Source organism: Biomphalaria glabrata, chromosome 14, assembly GCF_947242115.1.
Source record: "Biomphalaria glabrata chromosome 14, xgBioGlab47.1, whole genome shotgun sequence".
NCBI classification, from domain to species: Eukaryota; Metazoa; Mollusca; class Gastropoda; family Planorbidae; genus Biomphalaria; species Biomphalaria glabrata.
The window spans coordinates 36,535,860-36,556,638 of record NC_074724.1 but is presented as its reverse complement, the minus strand read 5'-3'; the positions used below and the strand labels follow the sequence as shown (position 1 = coordinate 36,556,638).

Sequence of the window (20,779 nt, the reverse complement as noted above, 5' to 3'; positions counted from 1 at the left end):
ATCTCTTCTCGAGGCCAGGAGGGAGAAATCGGCTAATCAGCAATACCTCTATGTGAAGGTCACCATCAACTATCATTTTTGTAACAACGTTTTGCGTGGTCATTGCTTCTGAAGTCATTGCCTGGTATTTCTTGTTGAAGCTAGACCGGAGGCCGAGACCCACGGCGGATTCTTTCGTATTCCCACAAAGTATCGCAATTAAACACGAAAAGGCCGTCGTAACAGCCTACAACGTATGCAAAATAACGGCCTAACGGATCGGACAGGGGTTAGCAAGTCTTTCATTTTTTCTTTTCTACGTGCAGTTTACTCAGTAGTTTGAAAGCTCACTGTAGTTTAGTTGTTTTTTTTTTCTTTGTTCGCGAAGGGTTAGCTAGCAGGACCTTGTGCATTGGCTGTGAATGATCACAGGCAATAATTTAAAAAACAAGAGAGGTTATAGAGAGGTTACTATTTTGGTTGTTGAAAGTTTTCTGACAATAATGAAGCCTGCCATTCATTGCTTAACAAATAAAGGAGCAGTGGATGGACCCATGTATGCCTCCTCTAAGATCACACCAAGATTTAAAGGTTTATTTGTGTATTTTCAATGTTAATAGTAATCTGCCAAAATGCAAATCACATAGGAAGAAAAAAACACAGTTCCGGCCCAATCAACTAGTATTGCAAGTGGAGATAACCATGTCGCAATATCGACCACTGCATCTATAATTTCTGAATCCGCGAGAATGGAAGGCTCTGATGCAAGTACGCAAGTTTTCTTTACAATAGGAGTCACAATCTGTAGAGACATCAGTTATAAAGTTGTCCCTCAAGATTTTCCAGATTTGTTTTTAATGGTCAAAAATGATTTAGCCTTTGGAATTAGTAATGGGTGTTTATGGTGTTTACATACTGCAGATGTATGACCATATTGGCTGATGATGGCGAAGTTAATTAAGAGTAATAAAGGAATAAGTAGGGGGCATACTTTAAAAAAAGTATAATAATGTTGTTGTTTTTTTTCTGTTTAAAACTTAACTGTTTAAACAAGTCTTTATATGTACTGAATACCAGACTCATTTCTTTCGGTTTTTAGACATTTGGAATTAGAACTGTATTGATATACCATGGATAGATGACATTGGTTTGTTATACAGTTTTTCAATTCTGGGAGTCTAATGGCTCTTGTCTCTTAAAGAAATTTGAATGTCATTGCTATAGCAGGGCCTGTTTTGGATAATTATAGGGCTGCCTTGTTTGCCTACGCCTAATGCGGGCCCAGGGTTGAATGTGATGCATACTCAAGTGTATAGTATAAGGGAAAGAACTCAACCGTGATCCAGTACTTAATTATCCAGTTCTATTGATGGACAAATCACTTTTTTTTTTTCATTATGAATTAACATTGTTCTTCTTTATAATAAAATTTTTATTATAATTTTGCAAAAGACAAAAGTGTCAGAATTTTAATAAGGAAGTATTTTAATGCATTAATTTGAAAAAAAGTATGAGGGTCCCAAAGAGTTTAATCGGATCTCAAAACTCCTTTGCACGCACCTGGTCAACTTGAGATATATACAGTCACTCGGTTACAATGAAGTTCCACTATCACGTGCAAGGGGGAGCACTTGCGAAGAAAAGAGAGACCACCCAGTGAGGCCCTCTTTAGTGTGGAGTTCTGTTTCCTTCTGGTTAATGACTGTCTGAACGCTCAGCGGGTCAACAAGGAATAATTCATAAACAATTTACAAGATAACTCTCATTTCATGTGTGATCACTCACTTTCTGCCTCTCTAAAAAGAAAAAAAGTTCTAAGAACCGCAACTTCAAAAATAATGATCCAGTAGTCGTTCTTGATTGGTCACTGAGGCACAGGTTTAGCCCTCAGGAACTAGAGAATATCGTTCGGCGCATTGGGCAGCAAGCTGTCTCCATAAAGATCTGTTGTCCATGTATCGGGCATTGGACTTCCAGTTGGGTTTGATCCAACCCCGTCATCGGGAGTTGGCCGCCCTCGCCGCATGTATAGTTTTTATGTGTCAAGTTTGCTGTTTCTGTAGCAATTGTGGGTTTACACGCTATTATCCAAGGCCGGCCCTAAATTAACATAACATTTTGGTTACCATTCAAAGTCCTTGACTACTAACATGTATAACATGTCGGGCCGAGGGTCATATCCGGCTAGTATATTATATATGTATATAATATGTATTCCGAATGAGACAGCTGAAAGTTTATTACAAAAACCGCGGGATACTCATTTGAGACCAAAGGAAATCCACTGCCGATAACAGACGTAGACGGCGAAAAGAGAACCTAAATCGACCACCGCCGGACAATGGTTATGTCTGCACTCCTAATTAATTATGTTGACTGTTTATTTACGTTATATGAGGACATCACCAAGATAGCAGTCTTGGTTATCAGATCAGCCTGAATCAGCCAGGAAAACCAACGACTTAGCCTGTGGCATAGCTAGGGTAAAAATTAAATATTACTCAAAATGCAGGGGCCCCCAAAGAGGTCAAGCCCACTCGGCTCCCAAACGAAAATTCCTAGCTACGCCCCTGGACTTAGCAGAGTTTAACTCACTGGCCAACATGCATGACTAGATTGACACACGAAATACGTAGTACGTTATTATTTTCTCTTTCGTAGCAACGTCTATAATCTCTAGCCTAGGGGGTCTTACTGGCGCCGCCTCTGTCTTCTCTTGCCTACAAGGTTCACTATCGCCGCCTCTGTCGCCGCTGCCACAGGTTTACTATCACAGAGAGCATCTCACCTCTTGCCCGTCCACTGGCGATGATCCCTCTCGTAAATCTAGGCCAGGGGTTCTCAACCTGTGTGTCGCGACCCCTTTGGGAGTCGATTGACCATTTGCCACGGGTCGCCTAAGAACATCGAAAATATGGATTGTTATTGTCTACTTTACAATTCTGTCTAGGCGGAACGAGCCAAGCCCATGGCACTATATTCTTCCTTTCACTACTTGGGAATCAACTGCCTCTCCTTGTTCAGCTAAAACAATCCGTTCATCTCTAGTGTTGATCACTGTGCTTGTTCGCACCATAAGCACCTATGCAGTTATTACACTTCAATAGTTACCCCCAATACGGGGCGCGGTGGCTGGGTGGTTAAACGCTTGGCTTCCGAACCCGGAGTTCTAGGTTCGAATCTCGATGAAGACTGGATTTTGAATTTCGGGATTTTTAGTCCACCATACTCTGTTGGTCGTTGTGCGGCTCCTTAACCGTTGACCAAAGAAACAGATGACCTTCACATCTGCCCTATATTGCGTAAGATCTGAAAGGAGAATATTATGGAAATAAAAAAGAAAAAGTTAGCAGAAATGGGAGCATTGCAATATCTATGACTGCAGTTTCATAAGATAACAATGTCGATGAGACATGGTTAGCTAACGTTGAATATGAATGTGATTTAGCGACAATAGAGAATAAGGGTTGCTATGGACTTATTCGCGTAATGAAGGCATGGTATGAAGATAGCGTAATTGAAAATGATATAGTTTGCAAAGATATACACGATTCGGAATAATTCGGATAACTAGTGATGATATGTGCTATGGTGAGTATGTGTAAACTGACTACCGTAGCTCATGTACTTTAACCAAGATGCTAGTCAAAGTATCGGATATATGACCAAGATGCTAGTCAAAGTTTTATGAAAAGTCACGACAATCTTTACCTCACATTAATTTCATTGAAAACTTTGCGGGACTTTTGTACTCTCAAATTATGTTGTAACAGACTTTATAAATTAGTCTACAAGTAAGTTGGAGATCAACATGAACTGCTTATTATATAGTGTTTGACATTTTAATATGTATTTGTATAGAAATGATGGCAATGCATTCGATTCCGAAGCTCAAGGATCAGTGCAGTATTTTACATGACTACGCTAACACCAGTTGCGGCCTGTATATTTTACCATACCCAGAGACAAAGTCTATGTCCGCCGGAGTGTCTATTTAAGTTTTTATTTCGACTTCTGCGCCTGTCTTCGGCAAAGACTATTCTCTGGGCCTCACATGTCTGTCTGGCGGCCTAATATGTACACTTAGCATTTAAAAACAGATGACAATAATTAGGTCATTATTATCTATCTTCTCTTATCTTATAAGTTCGTGACGTTTTTTTCAAAGAAGATAATTATAAGTATCAATGTGCTAATCAGAGACTCTGCTAAGACTAAACGACCTGGTTGTTTCATGTTCTACTGGCACTGGGGAAGAAGAAGCACTCTTTAGATTTTTTCCTAGCATATGGAATAAGAAATGTGCCTTCATATTTGTGTCTTTTAAAGAATTTTATTAGGTTTCTTGTCCGAAGAAGTTAGTAACCATTTATTACATTAGCTTGACACATATAAAATATACTTACTTATATAAAATATAATATTACGTTCGCCCAACTACTCAAACTTATAATATCACAATAGAAAATATAAGTCTATGTAAATATAGCTAGAATACAGAACATTTATTAAGTTTACAAATTTATTACAAAACAACAACAACAAAGAAACAAAGACAACGATTGCTATGTAAGGGTTTGGAACTACCAGAAAATTTTAGGATTATTGCAAGTTTGTTGGGGTTTTTTTTTCGTGGAAAAAAATATATATGTTGGCCTTCTATCTGCTTTCTGTATATATTAATATTATCCCCCCCCCTTTTTTTCCGCCCCAAAAAAATCCAGCATTCCAATCTATTTAAACAATGATCATTATTTTTGTTATAGATCTATGTACTAAGTCAATGTTGATATCCTTACGCCTAACACGCAGATGGTAATTAGGTTACAATACAAGGGCAGATAACTGTCTCATCTCGATAGTACCCTCTTCCTCCTTCTCTCAATGCTTTGTTATATCAAGTGTTTGACACATTTGCCGCTCACGTTCAGCATTAAGCTGCTATCACACCGCCCCCCCCCCCCACTTCTTTTGTTAAAGCCTTTTCTGCCACATATTTTTTCCCTCCCTTTTTCTACCTCGAGCTCTCCTCTCCCCTGCACGTCATCCCCAAGACGTTAAGCTGACATAAATGTCACAGTACGAGTATAATAATTTGTTTAAGTGACAAAAACGCTTCGTTTATAAATGAGACATCTGTTTGCGATCCCAGCATTCATGACATAGGAAGTCATCTTACCGTTGTAGGCGTGTCTAGGATCAAATTCTCTCCCCTCTCACTTTGTTTTGGCGCTAGGCCATTTCACGCACTTCCGGAATTTTTTTCCCCCTTGTTAGAGAAAAGAATAAATTATTACACAAGAGTAACATCTAAACTTTTCTATTCTGTTTTGTTTTTGTTCACTCTTATTATACTCTCTCTCTCTCTCTTTATCACACTTCATCATCACTTTATGTTTGTCCTCTCTTTTTTCCATTCCTTTCTTTGATTTAGATTTGTAAGGATGATAAAGTAGATATAAAATAATCTAAATTCATAGTCAAACAATGATTAAAAAACTGTTACCGTCACAGACCTATATATATTATATGTACCTTATTGCGCCATTTCAATATAGGGCTCTGCCAGTGGGCTGTTGAGGCGTGTCGGGAATGGTGGTTGGATACATATGGAGAGTTTTTGAGGTATCTGTACAATAATTAGGTTAAGAATTTTTTAAGGTTGGGGAGATGGTAGGGCTATGAGTTATTAGTGTTTTAATGGCTGTTTTGATATGAATACCCAGGATTTTATGCTTCTTAATGAAGGGCAGAGGGGCGCAATGGCTGAGTTGTTAAGCGCTTGGCTTCCGAACCTGTGGTCCTGGGTTCGAATCTCGGCGAAGAGCGGGATCGTGAAATTCGGGACTTTTATGACGCCCCTGAGTCCACCCAGCTCTAATGGGTACCTGACTTAAATTTTGGAAGGTAATGGGGTTGGTCGTTGTGCTGGCCACATGACACTGCTCGTTAACCGTTGGTCAAAGAAACAGATGACCTTAACATCTTCTGCCCCGTAGATCGCATGGTCTGAAAGGGAAACTTTACTTTAATGAAGGGCAACTTGATTAGTGTCTTACTCTTTCTTTCTTTCTCTCTCTCTCTTTCTTTCTCTCTCTCTTTCCCTCTCTTTCTTTTTCTTTCTTTTTCTCTCTCTCTCTCTCTCTTTGTTTCTCTCTCTCCCTCTTTCTTTTTCTCTCTCTTTCTTTTTCTTTCTTTCTTTCTCTCTTTCTCTCTCTTTATTTCTCTCTTTCTCTCTCTTTAACTCTATCTCTCAAACACTCACAGTCTTTCTCATTCACACACCTCACCATCCTACATCGCCAAACTCACATACTCTCTCTCTCTTTCTCCCTCTCTCCCTCTCTCTCTCTCTCTCTCTCTCTCTCTCTCCTTAACTCCCTAACCGAAACTATTTCAGGTTTTTTTTTTGTCCTTTTGTTTGAAACCTAAACGTTTTTCTGCCCTGAGTAGCGCGAGCTGAGGATGTTATTAGCTTCTCGAATTGAATGCTGGGACCGTGGCATCCCCTTAAAGCAATACACAGACCATTTCTTGGCAAATATTTATTTCTTATACTCCTGTTGCTGGTAAACTCTTAGCAGATTATCGCCTGTCTATTGTGACTTTTGTATTCTAACTCTCAAAGGTCTAACGGGATGTGGGGGGAACGGGGTCGTGACGTGTTCCTTCCATTTAAAGGTGAAGCCTGGAAACTGACGGTTTAGCGTGTTTGGGGGGGGGGGTATCATTCTCACTGTGACACTTATAATGTAAAGAAGAGGAGGGGGGGGGGGGGAGGGTACTAAACAATAAAGTCGCCATGGTATATAGCACAGCGGCTCTGAAATTTGCTTGATTCCGAACACATTTGAAAAGAAATTTAGCCAAGGAAATTCAGACATATATTAAATTTCGATGCTGATCTCTTTTGACTACTATTTGATGCTTACTTTTTGACTACTATTTGATGCTTACTTTTTGACTACTATTTGATGCTTACTTTTTGACTACTATTTGATGCTTACTTTTTGACTACTATTTGATGCTTACTTTTTGACTACTATTTGATGCTTACTTTTTGACTACTATTTGATGCTTACTTTTTGACTACTATTTGATGCTTACTTTTTGACTACTATTTGATGTTTACTTTTTGACTACTATTTGATGCTTACTTTTTGACTACTATTTGATGCTTACTTTTTGACTACTATTTGATGTTTACTTTTTGACTACTATTTGATGCTTACTTTTTGACTACTATTTGATGCCTACTTTTTGACTACTATTTGATGCTTACTTTTTGACTACTATTTGATGCTTACTTTTTGACTACTATTTGATGCTTACTTTTTGACTACTATTTGATGCTTACTTTTTGACTACTATTTGATGCTTACTTTTTGACTACTATTTGATGCTTACTTTTTGACTACTATTTGATGCTTACTTTTTGACTACTATTTGATGTTTACTTTTTGACTACTTTTTGATGCTTACTTTTTGACTACTATTTGATGCTTACTTTTTGACTACTATTTGATGCTTACTTTTTGACTACTATTTGATGTTTACTTTTTGACTACTATTTGATGCTTACTTTTTGACTACTATTTGATGTTTACTTTTTGACTACTATTTGATGCTTACTTTTTGACTACTATTTGATGCTTACTTTTTGACTACTATTTGATGTTTACTTTTTGACTACTATTTGATGCTTACTTTTTGACTACTATTTGATGCTTACTTTTTGACTACTATTTGATGCCTACTTTTTGACTACTATTTGATGTTTACTTTTTGACTACTATTTGATGCTTACTTTTTGACTACTATTTGATGCCTACTTTTTGACTACTATTTGATGCTTACTTTTTGACTACTATTTGATGCTTACTTTTTGACTACTATTTGATGCTTACTTTTTGACTACTATTTGATGCTTACTTTTTGACTACTATTTGATGCTTACTTTTTGACTACTATTTGATGCTTACTTTTTGACTACTATTTGATGCTTACTTTTTGACTACTATTTGATGTTTACTTTTTGACTACTTTTTGATGCTTACTTTTTGACTACTATTTGATGCTTACTTTTTGACTACTATTTGATGCTTACTTTTTGACTACTATTTGATGTTTACTTTTTGACTACTATTTGATGCTTACTTTTTGACTACTATTTGATGCTTACTTTTTGACTACTATTTGATGTTTACTTTTTGACTACTATTTGATGCTTACTTTTTGACTACTATTTGATGCTTACTTTTTGACTACTATTTGATGTTTACTTTTTGACTACTATTTGATGCTTACTTTTTGACCACTATTTGATGCTTACTTTTTGACTACTATTTGATGTTTACTTTTTGACTACTATTTGATGCTTACTTTTGACTACTATTTGATGCTTACTTTTTGACTACTATGTGATGTTTACTTTTTGACTACTATTTGATGTTTACTTTTTGACTACTATTTGATGTTTACTTTTTGACTACTATTTGATGTTTACTTTTTGACTACTATTTGATGTTTACTTTTTGACTACTATTTGATGTTTACTTTTTGACTACTATTTGATGCTTACTTTTGACTACTATTTGATGCTTACTTTTTGACTACTATGTGATGTTTACTTTTTGACTACTATTTGATGTTTACTTTTTGACTACTATTTGATGTTTACTTTTTGACTACTATTTGATGTTTACTTTTTGACTACTATTTGATGTTTACTTTTTGACTACTATTTGATGTTTACTTTTTGACTACTATTTGATGCTTACTTTTTGACTACTATTTGATGCTTACTTTTTGACTACTATTTGATGTTTACTTTTTGACTACTATTTGATGCTTACTTTTTGACTACTATTTGATGCTTACGTTTTGACTACTATTTGATGTTTACTTTTTGACTACTATTTGATGCTTACTTTTTGACTACTATTTGATGTTTACTTTTTGACTACTATTTGATGCTTACTTTTTGACTACTATTTGATGTTTACTTTTTGACTACTATTTGATGTTTACTTTTTGACTACTATTTGATGTTTACTTTTTGACTACTATTTGATGTTTACTTTTTGACTACTATTTGATGTTGACTTTTTGACTACTATTAGATGCTTACTATACCAAATAAAACGTTTTTTTTAATAACAAACGACAAAGCTATTGAAGCTTAATCATAACAGGGGATTGAAATAGCAATGGGTAAAAGGAAGAATTCATTCGAAACTTAGACAAATTAATACGGAGAGAAAGAGTTAATACACTATTAATGACAGATATGTAGAAACACAAGATGTTGAAGGATGTACGATGTATTTCGACTCATATCAAAACTTACGCACACATCGTTCTCACACTCCCAATTTAAATTCCCCTTTCGTCAGACCTACCGATATTTGTCCTGACAGAGGGTATACAAATATGGGAGATGAGAATGTTTAACAACAGCGCATGCCACAGTTTTGTCCTGATAGAGGTCAGACAAACAGGGTAGATGGGAAAGAGTTAAAATGGTATGGTCTCTCTTGTCATTCGCAACAATTTGTTCCCCGTAACAACTTCAGAGAATATATATTTAAATTTATAAAGTCGACATAGGGTTCTGCAACTGTTAGAGTCGCATTTGAAAAACAAAAAAAGGACAAGAAACATTGTGCAGTCTATATTTTGTTCAACAGTCCATGTTCATTGAATTAGTATTTCCCTTACCTAATATTAAGCCTTTGTTATTTGTTTCAATGCTACACAATATTGTATTAATGACGTACTAATGATTTAAATATTTGTAAGGATTTTTTTGATGAAAAATAAAAAGTCAAAATGTCTACAGAGTAATACTAACGGTTTCCTCATAAATATAGAAAGAAACTGTACAGAGTTTGAAGATACGTTGATAGAACAGCATCGGATGGGTGTAATAGTGTCAAACAATTTCAGAGAAGTCATTTCGGTTGTCTCCGTCAATCCAAATCAAAAGTTACATCAGAATACATCAGCCAATAGAAACAAGCTCAAAGAAACAAAGCTGGATGGCTGCCTAGGCGTGCGGTATGCGCGCTGAACTGTCGTTCGGACTTATCGGTGGTCCCGGATTCGTATACTGCCCACTGCCCCCCCCCGCCCCCCCCCACCCCGTCGTCCTGCGGGAGGTTTGGACAAGGAAGTAAATTATTTTCAACTCTGAAGGAACATCCGAAACATGTTAAGCAAAACAAACAAACAAATGGTCATAAGCTTTATAAAGAAGGAGTCGTCTCTAAAAATAAAAAATAAAAATTACAAACTTTTTTTTAATGTTGATAGTTTATCCGTAGACACATGGTGTGTCATTAAAAGAGTCAGTCTCATACATGTTCCGTATGCTGGAGTCAGCTGGTTTAAACGTTTAATGATAATTCTAAAATATAGACTTTGATAGTGAAGAGATTCACGAATTAATGTTTCTCTCTCCGCAGTGGCCTCTTGCTTTCCTCACATCGAGGCATTTATTGAGCCTAGGACGGATAACTCTCCCTATTCGATGCCCATTCCTCTTCCAGTTTACATCAGAAGCAGGTCTCCATCTAGCCATGACAGTTTTGTCAAGCCAAAGAAATGTCGTAGAAGTCGGACGGTCTTTACTGAACTACAGGTAAGAGACATTTTTTTTTAAATGAGATTAAGTAATTTTTTTAAACATGTTTCGGATGCTCCGTCAGATTTTGAAAATGATGACATCTAGCCCAAACCTCCCGCAGGACGGTGGGGGATCATCGAGGTCATCAATTGACAGTCCAGAGCGCATACAACAAGACCAAGACGTAAAGAGAAGCACTCCAGTCCCAATGTTAAATGTTAAATTCGAAGTTAAATATTGGTCGAGAAAGTTATTCGCTAAATTAGTATTAGAAATGAATTCAATTGCTATGTGTGTGTGTGTGTGTGTGTGTTTCTATTTTGACGGTGGGAGGAGGTTAGCGATTGGTTGTGAATGATTCAACATAGGTGGCGGTGGCGTCATTTGGTCTTAGTTAGAACAGATGACCCCAGAACGTGAGACTGAAAGATTGCAAAGACAATCAGACACAAACACTCTTTTGTTCCCCTGGCAATCAAATCATTAAATAAGAACAATCTGGTATAAACTTTGTTACATGTAAATTATGAGTGAGTCTGGTGTGAATGTACACTTTGGTTTCTTATAGTTATAATGTTTTTTGTTTGGTGTAATGCACAAATTGTAAGACAAATTTCCTTACGGATAATAAAGATTATTATTATGTTAGAAATGAACGAGTAGTCATTCTCTGGCACTGCCAGGGTCGAGTTTCGCTAAAGAGAAACAAAATTCATCGTAGTCCCTTTAACAGTTTCCACTGAGGAATTTTCTGGTGATGTGGCAGGTCTGCAGCAGTACCGCCCTCTGACAGGCAACGAAGATGTTCCTAGGAATGTTAAGGGCCTTGAAGGTGTCTGTGAGGTCAGTTGTTATTATCCCCTCGGTTGATATAACAATGGGGTATATTGTTATTTTGGACAATTTCCATAGACGCTTAATCTCCAAGCCTAGGTTCCCATATTTTCTTTGTTTTTCTATCCAGGGAGAGTTTTTGCCTATAACCTGGGAGAGGTTTATCATCACAAATGTTTACACGGAAGAACGATTTGATAATGTCTATATTCATTTCTCTCGTCCATTTGATCCTTTTGGCTCCTCTTGTTCTACCACCAACAGCACCTCTCAATTGTGTGGGGTGCGAGTCAGGGAGTAGACCGACCTCTTGTGTTTGGTCATGAGGTTGTGAATTATTTTAAATCAACTTGGTTTTTGTCTATATTATAAATACAGTTCTATTTAGTATTGTTCACAAGGAAGTTATTCAAGGTATTTGAAGTTTTATTAAACAACGGCTTAGTTGTCTACCAGCAGTTAGGTGCTACAAGTCAACATCCGGTAACAACACTTATGCAGTGTTGTCTTATTTTATTCTATTATCTTTATAATAATTAAGATTGGCACTCGGAACAACGTCTCAAATGTAGAGAGCACAGATTCTATTTTTATCACAAACTGCCAGGTTTCCTTATGTCCATGTAGTGCGGAATCAAGGCCGCACCTATAGTCTTTAAAAAAACTAGACGAGATTCTTGCGCACGCTTCATTGGCTTCCTGTGAAAGCGAGAATCGACTACAAGGTCGCCACACTTTGACACCAGTTTATCTCATTGATGCCCAAACTACGGCCCGCGGGCCAAATAAGGTTGGGCATCACTGGTTTATCTATAATAAAGAAATGCCCTTGTACCTTAGCGAATGGTCACTCCATATGTCCCTCACAGAGCCCTGCGTTCAATGGACTCATCGCTTCTAGTGGTGCCACGTTTCTCCCCCACAAGCTACGGTCTGCTGGCTTTTTCTGTGCACGGACCAAAAGGTTTGGAACTCACTCCCCATTGATCTCAGACAGACAACATGCTACACTGCATTTAAGAAGAACATTAAGACCTGTCTTTTTAAAACTTATTTTCGATTAGTTGGTCATTTTAGCTCTTGTGTGTATGTTTGTAATGTTATCACAGCGCCTTGAGCATTCATTTTAGTTATTATTATTACTATTATTATTATTTTTATACAGCTAATGGGATTAGAGAAAAAATTTGAAGGCCAAAAATACCTGTCCACGCCTGACCGCTTAGACCTGGCCGAGTCACTCGGGCTGTCCCAGATTCAAGTCAAGACCTGGTATCAAAACCGACGAATGAAATGGAAGAAACAGGTAAACAAAAAAAAAATTCGTAACATTTTTTTTTAAATTTGAATATTTTCAAGTTATTAACCTTTGACACTAGAAGATAAATCCATTAAGACGTTCCCCTTAAACCCCAATTTCTCATTTCTTTAGTGCCCCATCAGGGCCGGCCTTAGGCATAGGCAAACTAGGCAGCCGCCTAGGGCCTCCAATGCGTGGGGGCCAAGCACAAGAAGGAAAAAAAATCGAGAAAAAAATTACGAATCTTGGATCAGATCTCAAACATAGAAAGTTCAATGGCTCTGTGTCATGTAGCCCAGCTCTAAGACTCTACTATGACTCAGGGTTTATTAACAAATGTTTAGATCTACCTGTTAGACTACACTATCTTACAGATTACAGGCGTTACTTCAGATAAGAAGATAATTACACTAAGAAGCCTTTTAATAAATTGAAAATTGAGATGTTTTTTTTCTGTGATTTTTTTACATTCGGAGGCACCTATTTTACTTTGTCTAGGTCAGCCTAGCGCTTCCAATCACATAAGGCCGGCCCTGGAACCATCCACTGCAGAGCTAATCCGTTTGTGAGACTGCCTTAGATTTATTGCAAGAAGACATATTTTCAAATGTAATAAAAACACACTTTAATATCTATTTCACCTTAGGCCTTAGGCGAAATTAATAGGGTGGCCCCAAATGAATTAGAAAAAAAAAAATATGACGGAAGAATATGCAATGAATCAAAAACCGTCCTGTATCTAGATCTATTTCTAAATCAACAATTGAGTTAAATTTACAGAGCGCCGATAGCATCAGAGTGTATCACGGACAATTCATAATCGACAGACTAGAAATAACGTTTCTTCATTTTACCAATATCAAGAAACAATGGTCTTTAAACGAGTATAGTGTAACATGTAGATGTAAACATTCGCCAATATAAACCTTGAATCATAGTAGAGATTTAGAGCTAGTCTAGTAGATTTAAGTAGATTATAGATATGGAGCCATAGAGTTGTGCTAAGTTTCAGATTTGATCCATGTTTTGCCATTTTTTCTATACATTATTTTGTTCTTTTTTTTAGTCTAATCGGAGGCCCTAGACAGCTGCTTTTTTTGCCTAGACCTAAGGCCGGCCCTGATTAGGGCATTGCTAGGGTTAATTACCGTTTTGGAAGAGCATTTAAAATAGAACTAATAATAATAGTAGCTGTAAGATTTATTAATAGAGATTATTTAAACTTTATAAGATTAGCGGCATTTGTAATCACCGCTTCACTAAGTCACAAAATTTTATGGTTGGAAATCAGAAAATAACTATTACACTTGATCCACTTTGTGTCCTGTTTGGCAGGTCCTCCAGAAAGGAGCCAAAGAAGCGCCCACGAAGCCAAAAGGTCGCCCTAAGAAAGATTCTCTGGATGGCAGCGCGGACTCTGAACTAGACGTTGACGACGCTGCATTCGACGATGACGTCAGCTCGTTGGGGTCACCTTCCACGGCGGAACAAGAGGAAGCCAGCTTTGGACAAATGCAGTCATTGAAGGGGCCACAGCCAGTTAAAGATGTCCACGCACTTGACCTACGACATACAGTTGACCATTAGTGTTGAAATCTGTTGAGTAGAACTTTACAGTTCGATAGCCACCTAAATGTCCATTAATTTTTACACGTTTATATTGGAAGTTTACACGACTCTAAATGTCCATTAATTTGTATACATTTATATTAGATGTTTCAATGACTCTAAATGCCCTTTAATTTGTATTTATACTGGATATTTCAATGGCTCTGATTCCTCTGAATGTTTATGAATTTGTATAAGTGTATAACGGATGTTTCAGTGCCTCTTAATGTTCATTAATGTGCATACATTTATATTGGAACTTCAAATGTTTCTAAAAGATCACATCACATTTGTAAAAAATTCATATTAAGCCATAAATGTAACATTGACAATAATCTATTCTTGTATATATTGATATCAAATTCTCTATAAAAAAAATTGTATATATATATATATATATGTTATATATACCTTACGTTATATATCCCTTTTTTTTCCAAAAATGTAAACTTATCATGAAAAGCATCTGACCACTGACCACATGCTTGATTATAACAAAGTCTTGTCAAGTAAAAATATACCGAAACCAAAGATCACTCTGGTGATTCTGTAGATCAGTGTAAAAGAGTAAATTATCCCTGTCAGACCTTGTGATCTATGGGGCAGACGATGTAAAAGTTGTCTGTGTCCCACAGTTAACGAGGGTGCCTTGTAGCCAGCACAACGATCAACAGCCTTACTTTTAGCCTCCTAATGTCAGTGACCCATTAGAGCTGGGTGGACGCTAAGGATCCTGAAATTAAAAATCCCAGTTTTCAGCAGGATTCGAACATGGAACCCTCCGATTCGTGAGCCAAGCGCTTTACCACTCGGCCATTGTAGTTCAGTTTAGTAAACTGCAAATCATGGGATATTTGAATGTTTATGGTATCTGAATCAATCTGTGTTGTATTTAGGCCCAACCAGAAACAGAAACTCTTCTTTATATACGATTGTTATTTACATTAACAAATGTAAGCTCAGTCATCCATAATAAAGTCTGTGACACTTTACCATCAGAAACTAGGCTTCTTCCATTTGCAACATCTCGTGTGGCTATCTTTATATATAATTCTCTTCTTCCCTAATCAGGTCAGACGAGAAGTAAATGGGAAGATCACTCTCTTATTTCTGCGGATAGTCACCCCACGAAAAAAAAACAAGAGGGGGGGGGAGAACACGTTTTCACAGCTCGCTACAGATGGCTGCGCGCTGGACTGTCAAACCCTGCCAGCTCCCATCCCATGCGGGAGGTTTGGACTAGGAAGTAAACTATCGTCAAATCTGAAGGAACATCCGAAACATGTAAAACATTTTACAAACACTAAATAGCAGGGCCGGACTTAAGCATTGTGGGGCCTTATTCGAAACGGATTTCGCGGGGCCAAGTTTGGGTAGGGAAGCGGACAATAAGTCAAATTTAAGAGTTTGTATTAGAAAATAAATTCGTCTTTGAATTTTATTCATTCTTTACTACGTACAGAATTACTTTACGAGCCTTGCGTGTAGCAAAGTCATACAGTATATCATAATAATTCTATTTCCCATATAGATCCCGCTCAATAGCAAGAATTACCAAATGTTTCAATCTATCTTTGAGAATTGTTGACCTCAAGTAATTCTTCATTAGTTTGAGGCGCGAGAAGCTTCTTTCACCTGATTACACAATTACGGCTAATGCATAATGCCGTTTTTATTAATAGCGCGTAGGATTGACGTTTTCCATATTGAATGACACCCCAAAATGACAATTTTTTTCTATGTATTTCCGTATATTTTAAGGACTTTTTCGTATATTTTGCAACTTCGGGAGATTTCCAGGAGCTCCCGGTAAATCGGCAGGAGTGCGCGGGAAATCTGTTTTAAGTTATAAAATGATTTAATTTAATAATTTATACACCTTGAATTAGCGCGGGTTTCATGAAAGTGCGGATCCTTCGGTCACTTAAGACCGGCCCTGCAAAATAGCGGCGTATGCTATGCCGCCGGTCGACTATACATCTATAATCAAAGCCATGAGTTTCATGCGTGGTCACATTTAAATCTTCAGATCTATTGTAAAACATACCTAGCAGTTGAGAATATTAACCTAGCAATCGAGGATATAAACCTAGCAAATGTGTTCAGATTTTGTAAACAAAGTTAATTAGTTTTAGTTCATTTTAAGAAGGTAGACATGTATTTGAATTCTGTCTGGAGGGGCTGGGTATTTTTATTCACACAGATTTTACGAAGAAAAGAAAGGAAGAGAACTCATGCCAAACATTTAATCAAAGCAGTTCTGATGGTCTAAGCTTGACTGAAAGGAATAACAAGGAATTAGGAATGACCGTATGAGTGTATCTTAGACTGGACTTGAAACTGTGACTGTGCAGTACTAGGACTAGTCGGAACTAGTAGGAAGCAGCATTTGATACTAATAAATAACCATCTGCGATAGATACGAGCGCATAAAAAAATAGTACGATTTTGAAAATTGTGCTGGTTTTGTCTGAGAGAACTAGAAGCTACCGTTTATGACTTATGGCTAATCCATAAACACTTTAGGAACTTTTCATTTTACAGTTTAAAAAAAAATAACCCAAATAGTCTATTATTGGGAAAAAAAGTATGTCTTAATTAGTTAGTGGTAATCGGCCGATGTATGGAGAGTTGACCATACTTTTGAAGATAGACCTATTTTTTAAAAAGTATATAAATACTAGTGATAGTTCTAGATTTTCTAGATTGATGGTAGATATATTCTTTAAATTTATAAAATGTATTAATAGATAAAACTAGTTACAAATATAGATTCATCTTGAATTAGTTGTATTTGTTGTGGCCGGATTTTTTAATTATAATTAAATTATTATTTTTATTATTGATGCAATATGTTTATAAAGCAATACTATTCAATGTGCCTTTTTTCTTTCTTTTCGCTCTTTTGTTTATTGTTTGTAGTCGACCAATTGTTGTTTATGTTGTGACCCCCTTAAGACTAATAAAATAACACCAACTGCACGGCAGTAGACCTATTAGCATAGTACTATATTTAAGATAATATATGATAATTTTATTAATCCAAACAGTGCCGTTAGAGAATGAAATGGATTGCCTGCATCAGCCAGGAAAACCAACGACCTAGCAAAGTTTAAGTCATTGATTAACACGCATGACTAGATTGACACCCGAAATGCGTAGGACGTAGTTATTTATTTATTTTTTGAAGTAACGACAGTGTCAGGGTTCACTTTAGGCTTGGCTGGAGTTGGTTCCTGTGGCTCGATAGGAGCTTGATAATGGTTATACAATTAGGAACAATTACTACTAAATATATTTAACTCCAACTCCAGAATAACACTAAATCCATGGACTAATAATGATACTTTATTACTTAGAAATCAAAGAGCACAAATAATGACATCAACTTCAACGTATATTGTATACATACAACACCAGTCCAGGAACATAATACAACTAACTACCAATTTCACTCTATCAACCAAGGGAAACTCCCATTCAAAAAACATCACGTGTACATTTTACATTCATGCCTTGGGGGGGGGGGGGGGGAAGAGAGAGAGAAGAAATAAACAAAGGGATATAACTCTTTCATACTTAAATAGTACAAAGAAATAACACAATCACTCTCACCATACCTGACCCTGACAGACAGTAATCTATAATATAAGATAAGATGAAAATTCCATTTGACTACATCTACAATAGTCAACCTGAGCCAGTAGCGGACAAAGGGAGTGGCAAGTGAGGCAACCGCCACAGGCCCGTGTGAGGGCGGCGCCTTCGATACGGAGGTCACGGTGAGGGGCGCCCCGCGATTCCCTTGTCACCGTCAGATTCGAAAACCAGTTCTCATAAACTAGGACTTGTTGCTAAATATTTACCAGCATCTATATTATAACAATTACAATGTAAGCTCTTATCACGACATTTTTGGTTACGAAATACGATCAGTTTTGGTAAAGACGGCATCTTATGACCTGTACATTCTAATCAGCTAAATAGAGTGTTACTTTAGTCCGTCATAGAAAAAAAAAAGGAGATGAGGGTTTGTGAGAAGGATTCCTTGTTTTGTACTGTGGCCTAGCTCGTATAGTTATTTCGGCCAATCAGCATCTAAAAAGTTTGACGATGACGTATTCATCTTCTTTCTCAATAGGCTATGGTGCATATACATCGTTTGCCCGTGTGAAAACTAGTGTTTCAGGGTACAAAAACAAAACAAAAACAAAACGCGGAGGAATTTTTTTTTTCATTAGAAAGTCGGATCAGCGAAAGTCAATGAACCACTGTATCGTACACTTTGTTCTTACACCAAAGAGACAAGGCAGTATGCACTATTTTCTTTTCCTTGTAAGGTGTTTGGCACGAGAGCTACTGGAGGTCAATGGACCTCATTCACCAATCGTAAACAAACAACATTTAGTCACGTGATCTTACTGATAAAACAACGAAAAAAAACTGTCACGTGACAACCATCATGAATTAAACATTAGATCGTAAATTATATAGAAGAGATAGAGCACCACGTGGCTAATTGTTGTTTGTTTACGGTTGGTGAATGAGGTCCATTAGCAAACGAAAGCTGCTGCGATTGGAAACGTTTTGGTAATAAAATTCAGCAGCACAGGGCTTCTGTAAATCACCTTAAAATGTTTATGAAATGTTTTAAATGTTTCGGATGTTCCTTCAGAGTTGAAGATAATTTTCTCCCTAGTCCAAATCTCCCGCAGGACGACGGGGGATGGCAGCGGGCAGGGTATGAAGTATGAATCCGAGACCATCGAGACGACCGAACAACAGTCAAGCGCATACCGCACGACCAGGCAGCCATCCATACTTATACGAATGTGTAAGCTCGGTTGGATTAAGCTCTGAGAATTTCCAATGGTAGCGCTATGGATAACAAATTAGACAAGAAGAAAAACTGCGTTGGCACGCAGTCTTAGCAATAAAAAAAATAAAAAATAAAAGCGCATTTCGTGGGAGAAATGAGAAGCTTTATGCGCCAAACAACTGTCATTTTTTTTAGGTTTGGTTGAGATGCTTGATAAATTCGACCCTACCATGCAAGAACATCTTCGACTAATTAAGAACGCCGAGGCTAACGACCAGTACCTCGGATATAGTATTCAAAACGAGCCTATAGACCCGATGCAGCGCCTGCCTTAGGACGATTCGACCGATTTCTCCGATTGGGCCCCGCACCTAGCAGGGAATTGAAATTTACACAGTGGCGTAGCAAGGGTGGGGGAGGAGGGGGAGAATTTGAAAATTAAATTAAAGTGGGGGCCCCCAAATGAGTGTTTTTTTTACATTAAAAAAAAATATTACGCAAAATGCAGGGGCCCCCAAAGAGGTCAAGCATCCCCCCCGGGCTCCCAAACGATGGAAAATTCCTAGCTACGCCCCTGAATTTACATTAAGCATATCACTATCAGTAACACCTCTTGGAACATGCTGAACTCGAGCCCGGGACTCCTGGATGGAAGGCCGACGTGTTACCACTGAGCTATTCAAGAACTGTTTCTTATAAAATCAGAACGTTTTCATAAGTTTATTGTTAGTTTATAAATTTTAGGGAAATTGTTAAATCTATACAGAAGTCTTATCTGCCTTTGTTTAAAATGTTTCGGATGTTTCGCAGAACGATGGGGGATGGCAACGGGCAGGGATCAAACCCGGGACCATCGAACAACAGTCCAGAGCGCACATCCATCTTCTTTTAGCTTAGTATATTTAAAAGAAAAATAATAATTCATGTGTAGTAATCGACAATGAATAATTTTGCAAAGTTTCAACTTGATTCGAGAATAGGAAGGTGGAGAAATACCGTGTAAAAGAACTTCGAATGATTTTATTCTGATATAATCTTTTTTTTTTTCATACAATGGATCATTTTAGATCTTAGATATTTAAGATGATCTTTTCATGTATAATTGCCAAAAAGACCCCCCCCCCCTTATGTCCCAACCCTGACAGCATCGAAGAAACTCTACGCTGTAACAAATAAAACAGCCAAAACAAATAGGCCTAAGCGTATTTTAGTGGGCAACTTCAACGCATTAAATCCCACTGGACAGCATGGATCATTGTTTTGGTTTAGTTGGACCGTGACCTATAATCGAAGGTGTCGGTTGGACTAGCTGTCAGGATCCACAACCCAAAGACGACAAACCTTCATAGCAACGCGTTTTCTTCAGGAAGAGAGCCCGTGAGATAGTCATACTTGTCACTGCATTTCGTTTCATAAAGATAACTAACCGTCGTATATACTATCATTTCATGACCGTCGCGATACACTAAAAACTGGTTTTCACCCCCACAAAAAATAAATAAAAAATTCTTCATCTAGCTTTCTGAAACAAATTCTTCATTCCTCAAATAGACCTTTCTTTTTATATATCTAGGTGTTTTATACAAGTAAGATGATTATATTGGTTCAACAA

The 20,779-nt window shown here is 37.3% G+C and overlaps 1 protein-coding gene across 1 annotated transcript in view; it reads left to right on the top strand.

Annotated features, from left to right (window-relative positions):
- The window catches only part of LOC106067300 (homeobox protein BarH-like 2), a 29,909-nt gene extending 15,427 nt beyond the window's left edge, over positions 1-14,482 (top strand). The window contains exons 2-4 of the mRNA XM_056009415.1: positions 10,446-10,621; positions 12,606-12,746; positions 14,076-14,482. Of these exons, the coding sequence (XP_055865390.1) occupies positions 10,446-10,621; positions 12,606-12,746; positions 14,076-14,327 (569 nt within the window). The 3' untranslated portion in view covers positions 14,328-14,482. The remainder of the gene's footprint in view (positions 1-10,445; positions 10,622-12,605; positions 12,747-14,075) is intronic.
- The last annotated feature ends 6,297 nt before the right edge of the window (positions 14,483-20,779 follow it).